The sequence below is a fragment of the Plecotus auritus genome (assembly GCF_963455305.1).
Source record: "Plecotus auritus genome assembly, chromosome: 4".
Lineage (NCBI taxonomy): Eukaryota > Metazoa > Chordata > Mammalia > Chiroptera > Vespertilionidae > Plecotus > Plecotus auritus.
Window position 1 is genome coordinate 77,879,380 of NC_137775.1, and position 23,489 is coordinate 77,902,868.

At 41.6% G+C, this 23,489-nt stretch overlaps 1 protein-coding gene across 2 annotated transcripts in view; it reads right to left on the bottom strand.

Moving 5' to 3' along the window:
• The window catches only part of PRIM2 (DNA primase subunit 2), a 369,636-nt gene that overhangs the window by 20,109 nt on the left and 326,038 nt on the right, over window positions 1–23,489 (bottom strand). The window contains exon 14 of one of the 2 annotated variants that reach the window (XM_080663470.1): window positions 21,083–21,666. The exons of the other annotated variant lie outside the window; for it this stretch is intronic. Coding sequence (XP_080519596.1) covers window positions 21,442–21,666 — 225 coding nt within the window. The 3' untranslated portion in view covers window positions 21,083–21,441. Of the gene's footprint in view, window positions 1–21,082; window positions 21,667–23,489 lie in introns of those variants that run through there. 2 annotated transcript variants of the gene reach the window in all.

Below are 23,489 nucleotides of genomic sequence, written 5' to 3' on the forward strand. Positions count from 1 at the left end.
TTTCTTGGTTCTTGAGGTAGACCTGTCTTATTAAGAATTACCCTCTTAGGACTGCTATCACTGTGTCCCATAGATTTTGGATTATTGTTTTCTCATTTTCATTTGTCTCAAGTTATCTTTTCATTTCTTCCTTGATCTCATTGTTAACCCATTTGCTGTTTAGTAACATGTTATTTAGCCTCCATATCTTTGTGTGTTTTTCAGGGTTTTTTCCTTGTGATTGATTTGTAGTTCCATACAATTATGGTCAGAGAAAATGTTTGATATGATTTCAGTCTTCTTAAATTTATTGATACTTGTTTTCTGTCCTAAAATGTGGACTGTCCTAGAAAACATTTCATGTGTACTTGAAAAGAATGTATATTCTCCTTCTTTGGGTAAAATAATCTGAAGATATCAATTAAAGTGCATCTCATCTAGTGAGTAATTTAAGGCCACTGTTTCCTTGTTGATTTTCTGTCTGGAAGATCTATTAATGTCAACGAGGTGTTAAAATTTCCTACTATGACTGTATTACTATTGATCTCTTCCTGTATGTTCATCAAGATTTGCTTTATATATTTAGGTGCTCCTATGTTGGGTTCATAAATGTTTATAAGGGTTATATCCTCTTATTGGATTGCTCCCTTTATCATTATGTAGTGTCCTTCTTTGTCTCTTACAATAGCTTTTGTTTTAAACTCTATTTTGGAGAGAAACCAAGATGGTGGCATAGGTAAGTACCTAAACTGCTGCTTCGCACAACAATTTCAAAACTACAACTAAAAGACAGAACGGACACCATCCAGAACCACAGGAGAGCTGGCTGAGTGGAAATTCTACAACTAGAAGGAAAGAGAAAAGCTCACAGAGAATTGGAGGTACGGCAAAGGGGCTTTGTGCGCACAGACAGGAAGGGCAGCTGAGAGCCTGGCTGACTTTCTCTGGCGGAAGGGAGAAGGAAGCCCCCAACTGCACTGAACCCCAGTTCCGACTGCACTGAACCCCAGTTCCGGGCGAAACCCTGTGGACCCAGGCTCATACAGGGGGAGTCTGGACTGTCAGGTAGAGAGAAAGGCACACAGAGACTCGGAGACCTGGGGGAGACCCGGGGGAGGCCCAGCGGGCAGGGGTCTGGAGGCATGTGCATGCCAATGCGCACAAAGGCTGCGGAGGTTGCCACAGGCTTTCCCTAGTGGAAGGGAGTCAGAAGCTCCTGACTGCACTGAGCCCCAGTTCTGACTGCACTGAACCCCAGTTCCAGGCGAGCCCCTGGAGACCCACGCTCTTGCAGGGGGAATCTGGACTCTCAGGCGGAGACTCGGGAGCCGGGAAAGGCAGAGGTCTGGAGGCACACGCACGCAAGGACAAGGCTGATGGGAAGACAAGACTGACTGCTCCACCCTGAGACTCCACCCCATCCAAGCTGAGCACAGAGGCTTTTGCAACTTGGCAAGTCTAATCCTATAAGGCTGTCTCCAGCACCGAACTTCTCCCAGTGTAGACACAGCTGAAACTCACAGCCAACTGGCCTGCAGGTCAATTCCTCCCAGTGATACCAACAACAATCAAGACTTAACTACAACAAGGCTGTACACACAGTCCACAAAGGGGTGCACCAAGAGTATCCACCTCAGGTTAACTGGGGAGGCCGACCCACTGGGCCATATAGGAAACCTAGCACACAAATCTACCTTACCAACTCAGGGAAGCAATGAAAATGCGGCGTCAAAGAATCAGATCACAAACGAAAGAAATGGAGGAAAACAAACGACTGGATATAGAATTCAAAACCACGGTTATAAGGCTTTTTAAGAATATCCTAGAAAAGGCCGATAAATATAACGAGACCCTCAAAGATATGAAAAAGGACCAACTAGAAATTAAACATACACTGACTGAAATAAAAAATATTATACAGAGACCCAAAAACAGACAAGAGGAACACAAAAATCAAGTCAAAGAATTGAAATACAAAGGAGCAAAAAACACTCAACCGAAAAAGCAAAAAGCAAAAGAAAAAATCCAAAAAGTTGAAGATAATGTAAGAAGACTCTGGGACAACTTCAAGCGTACCAACATCAGAATTATGGGGGTGCCAAAAGAAGAGAGAGAGCAAGATACTGAAAACCTATTTGAAGAAATAATGACCGAAAACTTCCCCCACCTGGTGAAAGAAATAGACTTACAAGTCCAGGAAGCCCACAGAACCCCAAACAAAAGGAATCCAAAGAGGACCACACCAAGACACATCATAATTAAAATGCCAAGAGCAAAAGACAAAGAGAGAATATTAAAAGCAGCAAGAGAAAAACAGTTAATTACCTACAAGGGAGCACCCATACGACTGTCAGCTGACTTCTCAACAGAAACTATGCAGGCCAGACGGGAGTGGCAAGAAATTTTCAATGTGATGAATAGCAAGAACCTACAACCAAGATTACTCTACCCAGCAAAGCTATCATTCAGAATTGAAGGGCAGATAAAGAGCTTCACAGATAAGAAAAAGCTGAAGGAGTTCATCACCACCAAACCAGTATTATATGAAATGCTGAAAGGTATTCTTAAAGAAGAGGAAGAAGAAAAAAGTAAAGATAAAAATTATGAACAACAAATACATATATATCAACAAGTGAACCTAAAAATCAAGTGAATTAAAAACCTGAGGAACAGAATAATCTGGTGAATATAATAGAAACAGGGGCACAGAAAGGGAGTGGACTGATAATTCTCAGGGGGAAAGGGGTATGGGGGGACGGTTCAGGAAGAGACTGGACAAAAATCATACACCTATGGATGAGGACAGTGGGGGATAGGTAAGGGCAGAAGGTGGAGTGGGAACCGGGTGGAGGGGAGCTATGGGGGGGGAAAGGAGAAACAATTGTAATAATCTGAATAAAGATTTATTTAAAAATAAATAAATAAATAAATAAATAAACTCTATTTTGTCACATATAAGTATTGCTACCCAGATTTTTAGTTTTTCTTTTCCATTTGCATGAAATATATTTTTCAATCCTTTTACTTTGTCTTTATGTATCTTTCATTCTAATGTGGGTCTCTTATAGACCATATATATATATATATGGTCTATAAGAGACCCACATCAGAATATATATATATATATATTAGCACCTAGGTTATATATAGTTTAAGAAAGCAATCTATATATTTTAAGAAAGCAATATACACACACACACACACATATATACTAGTGACCTGGTGCACAAAATTTGTGCACATTAAAAGGGGATTAATTAGAGGAAATAATTTAATATTGCTATTTGCCCTTTCTCTATAATAGAAGTGTCAGAGATGAAAGAAAATTAGTAAAATGTATATGAAAACCCTCCTGTCAGAGTCTGGGGCACACCATGGGACCCAGAGTCAAGTCCCTGCCCACCCACATGCACCTCAAAATCACGTGAGACCCAGACCCGGCCGCCCCCCCGCCAATTGGGCTAGATCCAGACCCGGCCAATCCCACCCTTGTCAAACCCTGCAGGGCAGGGGTCATAGCCTCAGATCCCCTGGCCCAGCGCCAGGACAGGGGGCGTGGCCTGAGGTCCCCCAGCCCATACGGGGGGCGGGGGGGGCGTGCCTTGAGGTCCTCCATCAAGTCCCACCAGGTGGGGGACATAGCCTAAGATCCCCTCTCAAGCCCCGCTGGGTGGGGGGCATGGCCTGAGGTCCCCCATCAAGCCCCGCCATGTTGTGGGGGCTCAGCCTCAGGTCCCCCGTCAAGCCCCACCGGCAGGGGGGCGCAGCCTCAGATCCCCCAATCCAGCACTGGGGGTGCACCTTGAGGTCTCTCGTCAAGTCCCGCTGGGTGGGGGCACAGCCTGAGGTCCCCTGTCAAGCCCATCCAGGCAGGGGGGTGCGGCCTGAGGTGCCCCAGCCTGGCGCTGGGGCGGGGGGAGCAGCCTGAGGTCCCCTAGCCCAGCACCAGGACAGGAAGCATACCTTGAGGTCCCCTGTCAAGCCCCACCAGGCAAAGAGCATGGCCTCAGCTCCCCCGGCCTGGCGCTGGGGCGGGAGGTGCAGCCTGAAGTCCCCTAGCCCAGCACCAGGACAGGAAGCACACCTTGAGGTCCCCTGTCAAGCCCTGCTGGGTGGGGGGCATGGCCTGAGGTACCCAGTCAAGCCCCACGGGGGCAGGGAGGGTGTAGCCTCAGGTCCCTGCTGATTGCTTGTTAAGGCTCCTTATGGGAACTTGGCCTCAGCTGTGGGTGCAGCCATCTTTGTGACAAAGTGATGGTCAATTAGCATATTCCCTGTTTATTAGATAGGATATTGCTTTCTTTTCCATTCAGCTACCCTGTCTTTTTTGTTGTTGTTAATCCTCACCAAAGGATATTTTTCCCATTGATTTTTAGAGAGAGGGGAAGGGAGGGGGAGAGACAAATAGAAAGGAACATTGATGTGAGAGAGACACATTGATTAGTTGCCTCCAATATGTGCCCTGACTGGGGCCAGGGATTGAGCCTGCAACTGAGTTATGTGCCCTTGATCGGAATTGAGCCTGAGACCCTTCAATCCATGGGCCAGTGCTCTAACCACTGAGCAAAACTTGCTAGGCCTACCCTATCTTTTTATTAGCAGTTAAGCCATTTACATTTGAAGTGATTTTTAAAGACATATATATATATATATTGTTTGTTTCAGAGAGGAAGGGAGAGGGAGAGAGAAATAGAAACATCAATGATGAGAATCATTGATTGGCTGACTCCTGCATACCCCTGTCAGGGAATTGAACCATGACCTCCTGGTTCGTAGGTCAATGCTCAACTACTGAGCCACACCAGCTGGGCTAAAGTATTATTGATAGGTACGTATTTATTGTCATATTATTCTTTTAATTATGTTCCTCTCCTCCTTCTTTTTCAAGAAGACCCTTGAGCATTTCTTGTAATACTGGTTTGGTGGTATTGAACTTATTTAGCTTTTTCTTATCTGGGAAGCTCTTTATTTCTCTTCCATTCTAAATATACCCTTGCTTGGTAAAGTCTTGGTTGTAGGTCCTTGCTTTTCATCACTTTGAATATTTCATAACCAATCCTACTGGCTTGAAATATTTCTGTTGAGAAATCAGGTGACAGTCCTATGGGAGCTTCCATCTAGGTAACAAACTTTCTCTTGCTGCTTTTAGAATTCTCTCTTTGTTTTTAGCCTTTGCCATTTTAATTATGATGTGTCTCAGTATTGGCCTCTTTGGGTTCATCTTGCTTTGGACTTTCTGTGCTTCTTGGTTTTGTGTGTTGTTTTCCTTCACCAGGTTAGGGAAGTTTTTAGTAATTATTTCTTCAAATAGGTTCCTTATCTCTTGCTTGCTCTCTTCTCCCTTTGGAACCCATATGATGCAGATGTTGATATGCTTTACATTTTCTTAAAGATCCCATAAACTATCCTCATTTAAAAAAAATTTTTTTTGCTCTATTAATTGGGTGTGTTCTGCTACCTTGACTTCCAAATCCCTGATTTGACCCTCTACTTCATCTAACCAACTTTTTATTCCTTCTAGTACATGCTTTATTTCAGATATTGTATTCTTTATTTCTGACTGGTTCTTTTTTTTATGGTTTCTATGTACTTTTTCATGCTACCGAGTCGGTGGTTTTTCTGAGCAGGATACAGGAGTAATTTCTTTCCTGGGTTCTTGTCCAGGTGGATTCAAAGAATGAAGCCACGGAAAAAGGTGGTAGATGAAAAGGGTAGAAATTTATTGGAAGCAAGTACAGACTCCCATGTAGGGTGGGGTTCCCAAGGGGGTGACCCACTAAACTCTTTTTTGCTAAGGTTTATAAAGGCTGCAGTTCTTTGTTTCTTCATACTGCCTTCCAATTGGTCACTATATCAGTCTCAAAGCTCAAAGCTCCCCTCTCCCTCTCCCCCTTCAGTGATAGAATTCTCTTTGTCCCATGAAAATCTATTTCCCTTTTTCTCCCATTTGTCAGCATTTCTCTATCCTCTGTGAAAGTTTGTTTCCTCTTTCTCCCCATAGCCTGTGGTTTTTTCCTATCTTATGTGAATGGATGTCTTCCTCTCCCCTCATCCTGTGTCACCTCTTCTTTTTCTCTGTGAATGTATGTCTTTGGGCAGCTCCAAGCTGTCATCTAGGCAGTCCTCCCCTATGAATCCCCTAATTCTTAAAACTCCCTAAACCTGCCTATTTTACCCTTAAAACTCCTTTCACTACTATAGTTATCACTAAGTTCCTTGTAGTTCTCACTAAGTTCCCTGAGCATCCTTATAACCAGTGGTTGGCAAACCGTGGCTTGCGAGCCACATGCGGCTCTTTGGCCCCTTGAGTGTGGCTCTTCCACAAAATACCACGGCCTGGGCGAATCTATTTTGAAGAAGTGGCATTAGAAGAAGTTGAAGTTTAAAAAATTTGGCTCTCAAAAGAAATTTCAATCGTACTGTTGATTTTTGGCTCTGCTGACTAATGAGTTTGCTGACCACTGCTTATAACCATTCTTTTGAACTCTATATTTGGTAAAATGCTTGCCTCCATTTCATTGAGCTCTTTTTCTGGAGTTTTTCCTGTTCTTTCATTTCATTTGGAATGTTGCTCTGTCTTCCCATTTTGCAGCCTATTTATTTTTAGCAGCTTCCAATAGTTGAGGCTGTGCCAAGGCCTGTCAGTGTCCCGTAGTGGAGGATATCAGTTAGCACCTAGATAATTTGATGAATTTCACTGCCCTAACTACAAGTTTGCTAATCTTTTCTTTCACTTGATCTATCTAGTCTGCTACTGAACTGCTCTATTGAAATTTTCAGGTCAGTTATTGCTTTCTTCAGCTCTGTGATTTCTGTTAGGTATTTTTAAATATTTTCTATCTATTTGTTTCAATTATCACTTTATTCACACATTGTTTTTCAGGCCTCAGTGAGCATCTTTATGACCATTATTAGTTTTCTTATGACTATTATTTTGAACTCCTTATCTGGTAAATCACTTATCTCCATTTCATTAAGGTCTGTTTCTGGAGTGTTATGTTGGTTTCATATCTGGACCATATCCTATATTTCCTCATTTTCCTTGACTCTGTATTGAAATCTATGCATCAGATTAAACACCCACATCTCTCAGTCTTGACAGAGTGGTTTCCTGTAGGAGAATAATCTTATCCTTCAGTCCAGCCCCAGCTCTTGTTTTTTCTCCTAAACCTTTGTGATTGCTCAAGCAGCCTATTTTACGTTTAGTGGCTTCCAGGAGTTGATGCTGGGGGAAAGACCTGTCAGTATGCCCAAGAGGATTTTAGTCAGCATCTAAATGCAGTCTCATTGGAAACTAGAGCTTCTGGTAGCTGCTCTAAAGTATGCAAATAGACTTTTTAGGAAAAGGCTAGGAAGTGGACATTTCTGTCTTCTCCCTCTGCACCGAGCTCTGAGGAGATGTCCAATTAAGAACTGTTTCTTTGTTTACTGAAGTCTTGTGGGATCTTTGAATTCAAACCCTGCTGGCCCCCAGAGCCAGGTTATAAAGGTTGTGTCCCTGAGCTACAGCCATAGAAACCAGGGCCCCAGTCATGTGCCTAATATCCTTCCCTGGAAATACTGATGACCTGGATCTGGTCACAGGAAGAAGGTGGAGATGATATAAGGAGATGATAAATTATCTCTCCTTGGTCTCCGGGTAGAATAGCAGTCAGCCTGAAAGTGTGCTAAATTTGAAGTCTGACCTTCAGGCTGCAACTTTTAAGATTATGCAAATAGGCCTCTTTCAGGGAAAGAATCCTTGTTCAGTGTTTTTGTCTGCTGCCTCTTTGTTGAGCCATGGAAAGATATCTGGCTAAGAACTGTTTGCTGCAAATCTTTTGAAATCAAGAACATAAACCCTTCTGGCCCACTAGAGCCAGACTTTCAAGGTATGTGTCCTCTGGGCAGCAGCCACAAAGCCAGGGTGCCAGAGATGTGCCCAACCTCCATTCATAGAGACACTTGCCACCTGCAGTGGGGCAGAGAGAGAACGTGAAGATGGCACCACTGACCTCCCAGTCTCGGGAAAGGATCACAGTAGGCTCCTAGAACTGTTTTAAGTTAGAATCCTGACCCATATATTTAAAGCTTTGAATATATGAAAATAGGCCTCTTTCAGGGAAAGTCAGAGAGAGACAGTTCTATTTGCTGCTTCTATACTGAGCCCTGGCCCCATGTTGGTCCTTGTGAGCCCATTAGGTACTATTCTTTATTTGCTATGGTCTTATGGGTTTCATGAACCTAGATCCACTAGCTTTTAGAACTAGTGTGTTGGGGGCCTGTCCTTCAGGCAGGAGTTTTAAAACTTGGTGTTGGATTCAAGCCCTTACTCCTCAGGGAGAAGCCAGAGTCATGAGTACCCTCCAGATTGTATGTTATTGTACTGGAAATGGGGTTTGTGGCAAGAGTATGTCTCAGCATTTTCTACCCATTTTAATGTGTGGTGTTTTATTTTTTCCTTGTTCACCCAATGGGTAGGAGTCACTCAACTAGTTTCTGGCATTATTTCAGAGTTAATAGTTCCTCTGAAATAGTGTTACAGATTTGGTGTGTCCATAGAAAGAGGTGAATGGGTTTAGGGGCCTCCTATATTGCCATCTTGGACAAGAATTTTCAGTTCTGAGTCCTCGCCATGAATAGTGTTCCTTCCTATTTGGATTTTGGTCATATGCTCCTGACTTAGAGGCTGAAAAGCTGAGCACAGATTACAGTACATTTGTAGGTTAAGGGAGACAAAAATTGTAGTTCAGAGTCTTCCTAAAAGTATTGGTTTTGGTAAATACCCAAGGATTTCAGTTGGGACTCCTGAAAGGCTATAACAAGATTTTCATAACAAAAAATAGATTAACCCTTACAAAGACCAAAACCATGCCTTAAATCACCCCAATCCCTGGATTGGATTGGATCAGATACTCCTGCTTAATTGCCTCATAGGAGAAAATGTAAATCATTTCTAAAGGAAGATAAATTATCTCTCCAATTTTTTTTCTGTATTCTGACATTAAATAAAAACATTATGAGGTAACTTGGAGATAAAAACATCAAAAAGCAAGAAAAAAAATCAAACAATAGAAATACAGCCAGAGGCAATACAGATATTGGAATTAATCAGGGGATTTAAAATAAGCATGAGTTAATTTTTTAATTGATAATTAGATGGGGAATCTTAATAGAGAACTGAAAGTTATACAAAGAATCAAATGGATCTTCTACAGCTAAAAAACTAACCCATGGACAGAGACAATAGAGGACTTGGGGTGGTGGGAACTGGGTGGAGGGAAGTAATGGGGGAAAATAGGAGAAATCTGTAATACTTACAGCAATAAAGAAAAAATTTAAATCTCATTAGATAGTTTTAATAGCAGATTTGACAACAATAAAGAAAGCATTAGTGAACTAATATACAGACTAGGAGAATCATTATAAACTATGCCTGAAATTTTATCCTATTTGGAAGCTAGTAAATTGGACTGCTACAAATTTATAGATGCTGGAAAGAAAACATGAGAGATTCCTGGGTGAAGGACAAAGATCTTTATTACTCAGGGCTTCACACTCATTTGTTCATGTATTGTCCATGCTTTCCTTTGCACTACACCAGTTGTCGGCAAACTGTGGCTTGCGAGCCGCAGTTTGCTGCTCTGTTGACTAATGAGTTTGCCGACCACTGTCATATACTACCCTTTACCTCTTTGCACACAATATGCCACAATTGCCTAATCCTCACAGCTTCCAACTACACGGTAACATTTAGTCTAGCAGTGGTCGGCAAACTCATTAGTCAGAGTGGCAAACCACGGCTCGTGAGCTGCATGTGGCTCACGAGCCACAGTTTGCCGACCACTGCACTACACTAACAGAGTTGAGTAGTTGTGACAGAGACAATAGGTCCCACAGCTGAAAATATTTGTTATATTGGGTTAGAAATTGAATTAGTACCTCTTTAAAGTGCCTGCTATTGGGTAGGTGTAAAAGTAGGATACACAATTAGACTTGGGTTGGGTTGTAATCTCCCAGTTTAAGTGGTAGGAATATGCAGATAGCCTTTCTCATTAACTTTGCCTTCTAAACAATGGGTAACACCTTCAAAAATAGGCTAATTTCATAATGTAAGGGTGAAGTCACCCAGAGGCCTTGCTATATACACTGAGTGGCCAGATTATTATGACCACCCCATCAGTACTTCGTTGGGCCACCTTTTGCCTTCAATACTGCAGCGATTCCTCTTGGCATTGACTCCACGAGATGTTGAAAGGTGATGCAAGGAATCTGACACCATGCCTGATGAACAGCACTGTCCAGTTCTGTGAGATTTGATGGTTGTGGAACCAGCTGCCTGATGGCTCTTTTAACTTCGTGCCATAAATACTCAATTGGATTGAGATCTGGTGATTGTGGGGGCTACCTAAACAAGGTAAAGTCTCCCACATGTTCTTGAAACCACTCCTGCACAATACAAGCACCATGGCATGGCGCATTGTCTTGTTCGAAGAAGCCATCTCCATTGGGATATGCCATCAACATAATAGGATGAACTTGATCAGCAACAATACTTAGGTATGTTGTGCTATTCAGACGTTGTTCCACACGAATTAAAGGGCCCAAATCATGCCAGGAAAACATGCCCCAAACCATAACACTGCCCCCACGCATGTGGGGTGCATGCTTTCATGCTGTTTCCGCCAAATTCTCACTCTGCCATCTGCATGATGCAACTGGAAACGTGATTCATTGGACCACATGACTTTTTTCCAATGCTTGACTGTCCAATCCTTGTGTTCCTGTGCGAATTGGAGACGTTTTATCTTGGTAACTGCAGACAGCAAAGGTATTCGAACAGGCCTTTGGCTTCCATATCCCATAGGATGCAGTGTAGGGCTAATTTGTCTACAAACATAGGTGGTCATAATAATCTGGCCTCTCAATGTATATTCCCTTTTGCCTTGGTGCTTTTTTTTAATTATTATTATTATTGTTTAAAGTATTACACATAGTAGTACATATATCTCCTTTTTTCCCCCCATTGACTTTTCCCCAGCCTCCCCTACCCGCTGCCGCATGCCCTCATCCCACCTCTGCCTTGGTGCTTTTCACAGCCTACAATTTGATGTGAATTAGAAGCAGTATGTAATTCTGATTCTTACCTTATTTTGATGTGCAGATCCACTTACTGAGAATATTGTATATGGGTTTAAGTGGTATGCTTAGTACCGAGAAGTTGATGTGCCCCAAAGCTTCTACCTTCTTATTAACTACTAGAGGCCCATTGCACAAAATTCATGCACTAAGCAGGGGCGGGAGGTGTTGGTCCCTCAGCCCGAATTGCAAGAGGGTACAGGCCAGGCCGAGGGACCCCACTGGTGCACAATTGGGGCTGGGGAGGGATGCAAGAGGTTGGCCAGCCGGTGGCGGCAGGAGCTGCGGGGGGTGGGGGGGGAGGACTGTGGGAAGGCTCCAGGGCGTGTCCAGCCCATCTCGCTCAGTCCTGATTGGCCAGACCCCAGCAGCAAGCTAACCTACTGGTTGGAGCATCTGCCCCCTGGTGGTGAGTGCACATCATAGCGAGTGGTTGAGCAGCCTTAGCATATCATTAGCATATTATGCTTTGATTGGTTGAATGGCCAACCAGATGACCAGACACTTAGCATATTAGGTTTTTATTATATAGGATTAACGTCTAGCTACTATTAACTATTGACAGTGGCAACAGCCATAATAGCTCAGAGGCCTGGATGGGACACCAAATGAGAAAAATCCAAAGCTTCTTTTTTTAATTTCTTCTTTGAGCCAAAAATTATTTATTTTAAAATATTTATTGTTGAGGGTATTACAGGTGTCCCCATTGTTCCCCCCATTGTTCCCCACCACCTGGTTCCTGCCCCAGGCCTTCACCACCCTATTGTCTGTGTCCATAGGTAATGCATATATGCATGTAAGATCTTTGGCTAATCTCTTACCTACCCCCTACCCCTTTCCCTCAGAGATTTGTCAGTCTGTTCCATGTTTCCATGCCTCTGATTCTATTTTATTCACCAGTTGATTTTGTTCATTAGATTTCTTGCTCATTTATTTTGATTTATAGATTCAATTATTGATAGACATGTATTTATTGCCATTTTAATGTTCGGATTCTTCTTCTTCCTCCTCCTCCTCGCCCTCCTCCTCTTCATAAAGAATACCCTTCAACATGTCATGTAGTACTGTTTGGTGGTGATGAACTCCTTTAGCTTTTTCTTATCTGTGAAGCTCTTTATCTGACCTTCAATTCTAAATGATAGCTTTGCTGGGTAGCTAAGTTGTAGGTCCTTGCTATTCATCACTTTGAATATTTCTTGCCACTTCCTTTTGGCCTGGAAAGTTTCTTTGAGAAATCCCTTATAAGTAACAAACTGCTTTTCTCTTGCTGTCTTTAACCATGGCATTTTAATTATGAGTGTCTTGGTGTGGGCCTCTTTGGGTCCTCTTGTTTTGGACTCTTTGCACTTCCTGGATTTGTAACTCTATTTCTTTTCACCAGGTAGGGGGAGTTTTCTGTCATTGTTTCTTCAAATAGGTTTTCAATATCTTGCTCTCTTTCTTCTCCTTCTGGCACCCCCATAATGCAAATGTTGGTACACTTAAAGTTGCCTCAGAGGCTCCTTACACTCTCTTCATATTTTTGGATTCTTTTTTCTGTTTGCTCTTCTGATTGGGTGTTTTTTGCTTCCTAATCCAAATCATTGATTTGATTCTTGGAATTATATGCTCTACCGTTGAATCCCTGTAAATTATTCTTTATTTCAGTTATTGTATGCTTAATTTCTGACTGATCCTTTTTCATGTCTTTGACATTCTCACTAAATCCCTTAAAGCACTCTTTGAGTCCTTTGAAGCTCTCATTAAGATCCCCGAGTAACCTTATGACCATGGTTTTGAAGTCTGTATCCAGTAGTTTTCTTGCTTACATTTCTTCCATTTGTGACCTGTTTCTTTGTTGCCACATTTTAGCTGCTTCCTGAGTTTGTATTAGGCAGAGCTGCTCTGTCTCCTAGAATTGGTAGAGTGGCCTTGTGTAGTAGGTGTCCTGTAGGGCCCAGTGGCTCAGTGTCCCCAGTCACATGAGTGCACCTGCGTGCACAGTCTTGTAGTTGAGCCTTGATTGCTGTAGTTGGTGTCACTGGGAGGAAATGACCTCCAGGCCAATTGGCTGTGAGGACCAGTTGTGATTACAGTGGGAGAGCTGCTGTGCAGGAGACACCCTTGTGGAGCAGGACTTCCTTCAGTGGGCTTTGGTGCTGAGTCTGCCCCTTGAGTGTATCACTTGTGGATGTGTAGAGCTGTAATACGGTCTGGTCTGAAGCCGTGCACTGGGTGCACTGACTCTGGGGCCTCCAAGGAGGTGCAAAGTCAGCCACTGCCTGGAGCCACCTAGCAGGAGCTACAAAGAGGTGTGCAGATGGCTGCTACTTCTATTGGCCTTGTGAAGTGCCCACGGCAGGCCCAGCTGTGAAGCAAGACAGGTTGGTGCTAGTGCCAGGTCTTGGGCCTTTTATTGATAGGTTTGGGGCATGCTGATGCCAGATGCTGCTTGTTTGAGAGGTTTGAGCAAAGCATGAAGCCTGAGCCAGAACAGGCCATTCATATGGAAAAGCAGCTTCAAACAGCTTGGGTAGGGCTGCAAATTGGATGGGACAGCGTCTCAGGGAATCACCAGGGAAGAGCAAACAGTGTGAGCCAAGCTGATGAAAACACAGATATGACTTCCAGTCAGTTCTACTACAGGGGAAGTCCCAGCATAGGAACAATGACCCCTGTGAGGACCCCCCCATCTGGGAGAAAGCCACCCCAAGTTCCTGCCAAGACACCAGACAATCCAGTTCCTTCCTGTATGTGTCTGGATCCCCTAAAGCTGCCCAGCAATGGAGATCAAGTCTGAGTAAATTTGTGTGCCAGCCCTTTAAGAGGAACACTTGGGTCTTCAGCAGCCTCTTTGTCACTCAGCCATAATCCCCGCTGGTTTTTAACAGCCCATAGTTATGGGGACTTCTCTTCCCAGCTCTGGAATCCTGGGCTGGGGGTCTGGTGTGGGGCTGGGACCGCTTGCTCCTCATTGGGGGGGAGTGGGGGGGACTCTGCAGCCAAGATATCCCTCTTGATTAAAAAAACAGTACACATGGTTGTCAGATCAGCCCATTCTGTGCCTCTGCCTCTCCTACCAGTCTTGGTGTGCTTTATTTTTTACTTCTCTAGTTGTAGGACTTCCATTTAGCCATCTTTCAAGTGGTTCTGACTGATAGCTGTTTTGTATTTTAGTTGTAATTTTGATGTGGTTGTGGGAGGTGGCAAGTACTGGTGTTTGCCTATGCCGCCATCTTGGTTTGCCCAAAGCTTCTTTATAATCTCTATGACTAACAACCCAGATTATGTCTTATAGGAGGTAAGTTGTTGTGGTCTAGGCAGGGGAATTGCTCAATATGATAGGGAAGATGCCATGGAATAGACAAAGAAATAAAAGTGTAGTACTCTGACCAAAGCATGAAGACAATGTGTGATCTATTCTTGAGAAGCTTATGGACAATACAAGGCATATAAATTTTTCCATGATTTTGCTTCCAGTTCTGGCTCTACTTTTTCTAGATTATTCCATGACACCAAGGAAGCCACAGTTAGGATAAATCTTGGTAGAAGAAACTTCTTATAATTTTGAGTCTGTAGTTTGCTTTTATTTAAAAATCTGGGAATTTTTATTCTGGAAAGCAAAATTAAAATATAATTATCCTTTAATACAAGAAACATTCTATTTCCAATTTTTATTTTGGGCATACCTTTTCTTTAAACAAAATTTAATAGAACTTCCATATGATAATAGCTAACAGTTGTTTAAAACTTATCATGTGTCAGACCATGAACAAAGCTTTGAACAAGTTATCTCATTTAATCTCAATTTTACAGATAATAAAAATGGAAGCAAGATGGTTCATTAACTTGTCAAAGATGATAGAAAAGAGTTAGTCTAGTTGGGAAGTGCAGTTTGGGCCGCTCAGTCATGGAGCAGGTCCTAAGGCAACTTGGTATGAAAACCAACAATGGAGACGTGTGTGGGCCAGAGTTCCAGTGCCTGGTATCATCAGGGAGTTTGTGACCCAGCTCAGGGGATTTCACCTCTTTGTGTGTCACTTTATCTTCTAGGGAAAATGCAGATGATGATTATTGTCCACTTCCAGAGGTGCCGTAGTAAAACCTGATTTGATCTGCATGAAGTCCTTTTGAAGTGCTTGGAGACTAGGTAGCACACAGGCATCACTGTCATTGGGAATCATACGTAAGCCCACTGAGATATCACAACCTCAACAGAGGACATCTTAAGATGCCTTCTGTGTACTGAAGCTCAGGTTGCCTCAGGTCTTTCCTTTCAAAGGACAAGTAGTCAGTATTCATTTCAGCAACTTTTCATACCACAGTGTGCCATGTATAGGAAATCCTCCAGTCTCCCAGTTTACATTTCCTCCATCTGTGCTGCCTGATTACAAAAGCATCAAGGTGAGACAGTCACAGGGTGAATCTACTGACATTAGTTCCTTTTACTGAAACCTTGTTTGATTGATAGCTCCCCTAAACCCCCACCAACCTACCACAGTATAGTGTACATAACAGGATCACTCTAGGTAAGAAGAATTCTTCAGAATGGATGCCCATATATAACATTTTTTGTAGGGTTATCAAATAGCAACATCTAAGGTTTACTAAGTGTTACCATGAGTCAGATGATTTCTAAGGGCTGTAGATATATTGGCACTATTCTAATAGAATATTGTATTCTAATAGAATAACCCTTGAAATGAATGCAATTATTATCTTCATTTCACAGGTGAAGCAAATTAAGCACAGGGAAATTAAGAAACTTGCCCATGGGTACATTACAATGTAATGTAGCCCCAATCTGGGGCCCCAAATCCATTCTACTGCTTATTTGTAGGTTTTTGAAACTCTGAATTTGAGATTCCTGTGAGATAAATAAGTAACCATCCATTCTACACACATTTCCTGAGAGTGCCCAAGATTTTGTGTATCATTGCTAAAAACTAGAGACAATGCTAATTATTAAGGATTCAAATAGGAAAGTGACATAGTTCTTGCCCTTAAGGACTTTATAGTCCAATGAAAGGGAATGTAAGTAAATAGATGGTTATAAATGTAAGTATTGTGTTAGATATCTTAGATGGCCTCAAAGGGACAATGAGCCTATACTAGGCTTATCAGAGAAGGCTGAAAGAATGTGTAACTAACCTGGGCCTTAGAGGAGAAACAGTAGTCAGCAGGACAGGGAATGGAAGGATGTTCCAGGCAGGAAACATAACAAGGATGAGAGATAGGAGCATAGTGAATGTGCTGGGCAAGCTTGTTTGGAATGGCTAAATCACAGGGCTGGATCAGAGAATGGAGGGTGACTGGCAATAGATGGGACTGGAGAGGTCGGTTGGGGTCAGGTCATAGAGGGCGTCATACATGAAATCGTGGAAAGTTAGACTTTGTATATGTAAGGGAGAGCTGTGTTTAAGAAGATAAACACTTTTAGGGAGAAAAGTACTCAGGTTGCATTTTGAAGGAGGACATGGAAATAGGCACAAGGAAGGCAAATGGAGACCAGGATAATAAGTTAAAAGGTCACTGTGGTGATACAAGCTAGCAGTGGTGAGAGGAAGCCAATGCAGTACAAGTGAGACCGAGAGGAGAGGAAACCATTTAGGATTTCTCAACCTCGGCACTAATGACATTTTTCGTTAGATATTTCTGTGGTAAGGGGTTGTCCTCTGCATTGTAGGCTGTTTAGCAGCATCCTTGGCCTCTACCCTTTAGATGGCAGTAACAGGCTGCCTTACAGTCCTGACAATCAAAAACCTCTCCAGACATTACCAGATGTCTCCTGTGGGCAAAACTGCCCCCTGTTGGAATCCACAGGTCTAGCATACTGGTATTAAAACAAACCATTGGAGTTGGATGTGTAAAGAAGGTGAAAAGTGAGAGAATGGTCAAGTATCTACAATGAAAAACTCATGGGAAAAAAGAGAACAGGTTTGATTTTGGACACATTTGAGATACTGGTGGAACATCTGAATGGAAAGGCCCAAGAAGCAGTTGGATGGATGGGTCTTTTGTTTTCAGAGAGAATTGGAGATACAGATTTGGGAATTACTTGCATATAGATGGGAATTAATACCATGGGAGTGAATGAGATCACCCAGGGAGACTCTTGGAGTGAAAAGAGCACCAGGCAGGAACTCGAGAGGGAACCAAGAGTTAAGGGTGTAGAGGATTATTAAATCACCATTCTAATTCTCAACAATGAAAGGGACGATGGAAGAGGAGCATGTAGCACTACGTCCTTTTAGTCAGTAATGATCTTGATATCTTCTATGACCCAAGTGCAAGCTATAAGTAAAAAGAAAAAGAAAAAAGTGTGTGTGTGGGGGGTGGGGGTGGGGGTGGGAATTAGGAAAATTTGCACGAGATGGTTAGTTTTCTTATTACACAACCTTAAATTAAATGTATCATTTGCTGAATTTATTTTCTCTCTACGCTTTCAGTGTAAAACTAAACAAAATAAAAAACCCTCACAGTTCTATTAGGGTGAATGAATATCTCAAAACGCAGGGCTGCATTGGAAAATCCATCATGCATTTATTAGCAGTGTTGTTTCACTACCTTGTCATCAATGTTCAGAAACAGTACTGCAATTGAAGGCTCAGGGGAAATGCAGAAGCCTTATGTACAGAGATATTCTTTAGCTTTTGATTAGGTTCACCAATGATAATTCTTGGAGAAAATAAAATGTCATGAAGCAATGAACAGAAAGAGCTTTATGGGATAGAAAGCAAATCCAATAACAGGAAATACTATCACTTTTGGCAGGAAGGTCAGATGAAGTGGGAAGATCATTTCCTACCAGGTGACAAGATTCCCATAGAGTCGCAAAGCTAATTGCTTACAATGCCAGTTATGGCGAGAAGTCTTAGACTTGAGCAACAGCTACCTGTCAAAAAGGAACTCGGTATTGGAAAGAAGGCCAGGTGCTTGGGGTAAATAAGTGATTACCTGGATGTAAGTTAGATCCCCTTGAGGAAAACACTAACTCTTCGGGCCAACCATGGATCTGGAAGACCCACTACCTAACAACGCGGTGCATCTTCCAAAGGGCCTGACTACCAAACAGTACTCACACACTGCAGTTCTGCCTGTGCACTGAAAGACAAACCAAAAAGAGTTCTTCAAATAATTTCTCCGTTGTACTCATTTGTCAGAGGGGACCTTTGCCATTTTTCTTTGCAACACAGGACCCTGCCCACAGTTTCTATAGGGAGCCCTGGACTGTCTGCCTCTCCAGTTCCTGCCTCTCTGTCAACCATCTCTCTTCCTCCCTTTGCCAACATTGGGAAAGGAGTTAACAAATGGATCTAATTACCACAGTGGTTTGAGGCTTCTCAGCTTTTTTCCCTTCCAGCTGTAAAGATGTCCTCAGACAGAGCATCACATTCAGAACTGCTGTCAAACTTTCACTTTAATGGGCACTTAAATTTAATGTCAAGCTGATGCCTGTGGAAGACCTTGATTAAATTTGCAAACAGTAGACTCTAACCAAACCAGAACTTGAGAGCTGCCTCATTTTGCCTTTCAAGCTTAAATTCCAGAAGTTTTTTTCTTCTTTGCAAGGCATTACAGAAGTTTGCCTGCAAAGACCCTGAGTATCAGTAAGACAGCCAAGTGTAACAAGCAAAAACATTCTGAATGCTTTTAGAGAGAGAAGAAATCCCTCAGCTTATTAAAATTCGATATGAATTTAAGATCCTTCCCATTGCTTTATTTTGCTCCCTCTCATTCAGAATCTGTAACTGTTCACTTTTATGACTCTATAGTATTATAGGCAGCCCTAAAAAAGTTTACTTAAAACCTTCCTGGTGATCTTTTATGCACAATGCAATTAAGAGTTTCATACTCTATAGGCAGAGTAAGAAACATTATGGAGAAACAACATGAAAGAAATATGATAGAATCTTTACTAACAATGTCATTGTTTCAGCCAGCTCCACATTTCCAACCTAGTCTCTTTCCTCGGCTGTTTCTTCTTTGGTCTCTGATAATCACACAGCCTCTCCTCCTTGAAGAGGTCATAACCAACTAGAAGTTAAAAGACCTGGAAGACTCATATTCTTTTTCATTGGTTCCTGTTTTGAAAAGAGGCTGCTGGCTTTTGATTTTTCTTTTTGGTTCTCCGTACATCATCTGATTCAAACAGATCTGTTTTCAAAGAAAACAAATCAAAATTGTCAAGACCTGTGAAGCATGAAAAATAAATTGCTTTTTCCAACTCCAGAAAACACCAGAAAGACATTAATTTCTGTCGTCTTCCATAAACCTCTAACTCCTCTAATCTACAGACTTCACAATATATTTATATATTCTTCTGTATAATACATGACGGGAGATCAAGCCTTATTACAAAGAAATTGAACTTGTAATACAACTAATATTTAAACTAGTGTTGTTTTGGACTAGAAACATATAAAACATTCAAGTCGGATGGTAAATTCTTGGGACTGCCAGTATAAAATGAGTCGGCTAACACACACATACTGTGCTGTTAATGGCTGTGTCCTTTTGTGGGGGGAGCGCAGGCTTCGTAAAGAAGGTGAACATGAGGCAGTGGAAAAAGATAGCCTTGCAAAATGTTGCCGGATATGAAATATCCTGTCCTAAGGTTTCCCATTGAACTCAGCAGCGAAGACTGCTTCTAATATTTCCCCTCTTTTTAATACAACAGAGACCTGCATAGATTCTGTGCCCGGCTTTCTGAAGCTAACTTGAATCTGTGGTTAAAACAGCCCTGTGCAGCACTTCTCTTAACATTTAAAAAACAAAAAAAGACTCCTAATTTTGCAGTTCATGGATAAAGTGGTAGGCAATCATCAGATTCCTGTTGAGAACTATAAATGATAAAAAGAATAGCAGATGGTTTCCAAAGGGAGGAATTTATAGGGGTAATTTGTAATGGAATAATACTGTTTTCTGAACTAGGTAATAATAATTCACAAAGACAAGTAAAGGCTCAGATGGTATCTCATTAAATTATACATTACAGAATATTCCAAGACATCTTTGCTCAGCAGCTTAAAATAAAAACCTGATCAGCTGACATGCTTAGGTTCCAACATCTGATCCTTTTTCAATCCTTTTCATATTGCTGCCATTTTCTACGGGATTTAAAATGTGCATCTCACAGTCTAGTTTTTTGAGTAGTGTTCTCTTTTCCATGTAGTTAGTATCTGATTCAAGAAGATAAAGGAAAAGTACCCCTCTTCACCAGGAAAAAAGGACTGAAATAGACATATTTTTACATAATCCAAGGCAATAGGTGAGGAAGGGGTGCATTTCAACCTGGGTCTCCCTTCTTAGAGCCACATGCTCTGGGTGAGCAGAGACCACAGGGAGGAAATGCGTTGGTTAAGGGCCTCCCACAGGGCATTGCTCAGCATAAAGTGCAGGTCTGCTTCCCACAGGCAGGCAGAGAGCAGGTCATGACTCTAGTATGTCTGTGATCTCAACCCCAGTGCTGGCAGAATAGTCATTACTGAGCTTAATAAATTTACTAAACCTATTTGGCAGCTCATAGCATCCACAGAAGCAATAAGGTGTGGAAGTTGGAGGGTGCGATGAAGAAACACTTCAGACTTTCCTTACAACCTCTTGTTTTAATAATTGTCTATTCTTCCTGAACCCAGCCCCAGAATGAATGGGAAATGATGGAGGATAAGGAGTTATCATCATTTTACATAACAGAACACTTCTATTTGTTAATTATATAGCTGACTACAAACTCTGGTTCTCTTAATTCCTGAATCACAATTCATTTCAGTAGAGTTTGCTGCACTCACGGGACAAAAGTTCTCCATGCTGGTGTAGAATTACCACAAATGGCCAATTCAAGAAAAACTGTTTAAAATCTTCATTGGTTATTGATCATGTTGAATATTCCAAAATACCACTTTAAGAATGAAGGCAATGTAAAAAAAAAAAAAGAATGAAGGCAATGTCCAATCTGTTATGATATAATATGACTCTTGCAATTATACACAGACATGCTCATGTTTACTTTGATATTTATTAACAAAAATCCAAAAAAGGGTTAGATCAAAATTACAATAAGGGTTAAAATAAGTTGTTTTTAGTTGTATTGTTTCTAAGGGACTGTAACCAGTCTAGAAAGATGTTTATCTCCTAAAACAGGACTTACATCACACCATTAAAGTATTAGATTTGAAGAATTCTTTCTCTTCCCTGTTGTTAAAGCAAAATATGGTGGAGATCTTTATTTTTACCTATAAACCTACTTGAGACATAGATGGATTGGAGTAGGGTGGGTGGAGGGAAAAGTTAAACAAAAAGGTTAAAAAAGATATGTAGGATATGAAAGCTAGTGAGGAAAAAGGGTCACGAACTGCCTAAGAATCAATCACTGAAGTAATCTTCCAGTCCCTCCATATCCATTTCCAGAGAGGAATTGAGAGAGGCCAGAGCAGAGGGGGCATCCTTGGTTTTCTGGACACTTGGTTTGGGCTGAGGAGTCTCTGGTTGGATGGGTTCCTTCTTCATGTCTTTACCACCATTTAGAATCCTTTGGCTCTCGACAAAGAATTGATTAGGATGATTCAACGAAAAGCCACAATCATCCACCTGTACAGGGAAGTGAATGTATATCACATTAACACGTAGCTAAAGTATAAATAAAAGGGCTTCACACACTGTCCCAGATCTCATTCAAAATCTATTTAATACCTGAAACATGGATCCTAGCAGTTCTCATTCATAACATTCAATCTGCTACTTACATTTCATTCAGAGGCAGCTTCAACCACTGCCTCAACACGAATGACTCCTGCATTTACACTTACAGCAAACACTTGGCTCCAGCTCCCTATCCATCCAGTTCCATATCCAACTCCTACTCAACATCTTGGGTGGCTGAAAGGCAGTTCCAAGCAAAATGCCTGGCATACTGTCAGTCAATAGATATTTGTTGTTAAAAAAGTAAGGATGATCTTCAAACATTCCAGAATCAGAGGGAATGAGTACAAACAGACACTGGTCCCCAATACCACTCATATGTTAGAGCTTATTTATAAATCTGGCATAGGTTATCTCATTTAGTATAATACAAACTCTGAAAAAGCAACCTAATTTAATGTTATTTTCTTCATGACAATCTTGGCCTTTCTCTGCTCTTTCTTTGTATAGAAAATCTTTTCATAATATCATTGTGGCTTAATGCAAACATGACCAGGTTCATTGTTTTATAGTATTTCTTTTCTCAAATACTATTGCTCAACTTGAGATTAAGTTGTAAATATCATTTCAAATTACCCATTACTCTGTGTCTACTAAAGACCTACTCAGTGAGCCTTTGAGAGGGTATCAATACTTTATTTGAAGATTCAGTAAACACTACTTTCCCTACATTTTTATTCTAAAATTTACTAATGGTGAACAAAATATATTCCTTAATAGTAGCTAATAATTATTTAATGACTATTATGATGCCAGACATTGTTCTAAGTGGCATAAACACACACTCATCTGTGCACATGTGCGCACGCACACACATCCTATCTAATAAAGAGGGAATATGCTAATTGACCATCACTCTGTCACAAAGATGGCTGCACCCACAACTGAAGCCAAGTTCCCATAAGGAGCCTTAACGAGCAAGCAGCAGGGACCTGAGGCTACGCCCTCCCCCGCCCCCGTGGGGCTTGACTGGGGACCTCAGGCCATGCCCCCCACCTGGCAGGGCTTGACAGGGGATTTCATATATATATGCGCACATACAGTTAACTTCCACAGGAGTCCTCTGAAGGTAGGTTATCAATATTTTCCTAGTTCTTCAGATGAGGCATCTGTGAAAGGGCGAGATTAAGGAACTTGCCTAACAACACACACTGACAGGGCTGGAGATGGGATATCAATCAGCAGAGTCCATGCTCATAACCAGTGTGCGCAGCTGCCTTGTTGTTGTGCCAAGGTCAACATTTTTATATTATATTCATTCTAAAACGTATAAACGTTTACTAACTCTTAGTGCTTGATATTGGGGGGTGCCATAAAAGCAAGATAACACGCACAATGAATTTTCTCCTGAGTGTGAACCTCCTGCATGATTTACTTTCTTCACGTTTAACCAGTGGATCAGACTGAGCTGATCACTCGTAACACAGCCTAATTCAAATCCCTGCCCTTTCTGCCTTCTGCAGTTGGGAGTTGATAACAAAAAGAATACCATTTTGCTCAAGTTATTTTGCTGATTTTTGTTGGTTAAGGGGTATTTTCATTTCATATTTTTTAGAAACTGAGAAATTATACTTCTTTTGGTCATCTTATATTTATCAACCTTTTTATGTCTCACTCTTCATACTGAAGTGATTTGTATACAATAGATGTCTAATAAATATTTAGTAAGTTGAGCCCAGAACTAACCAGTGTATGCCAGTCATGCATTTGAC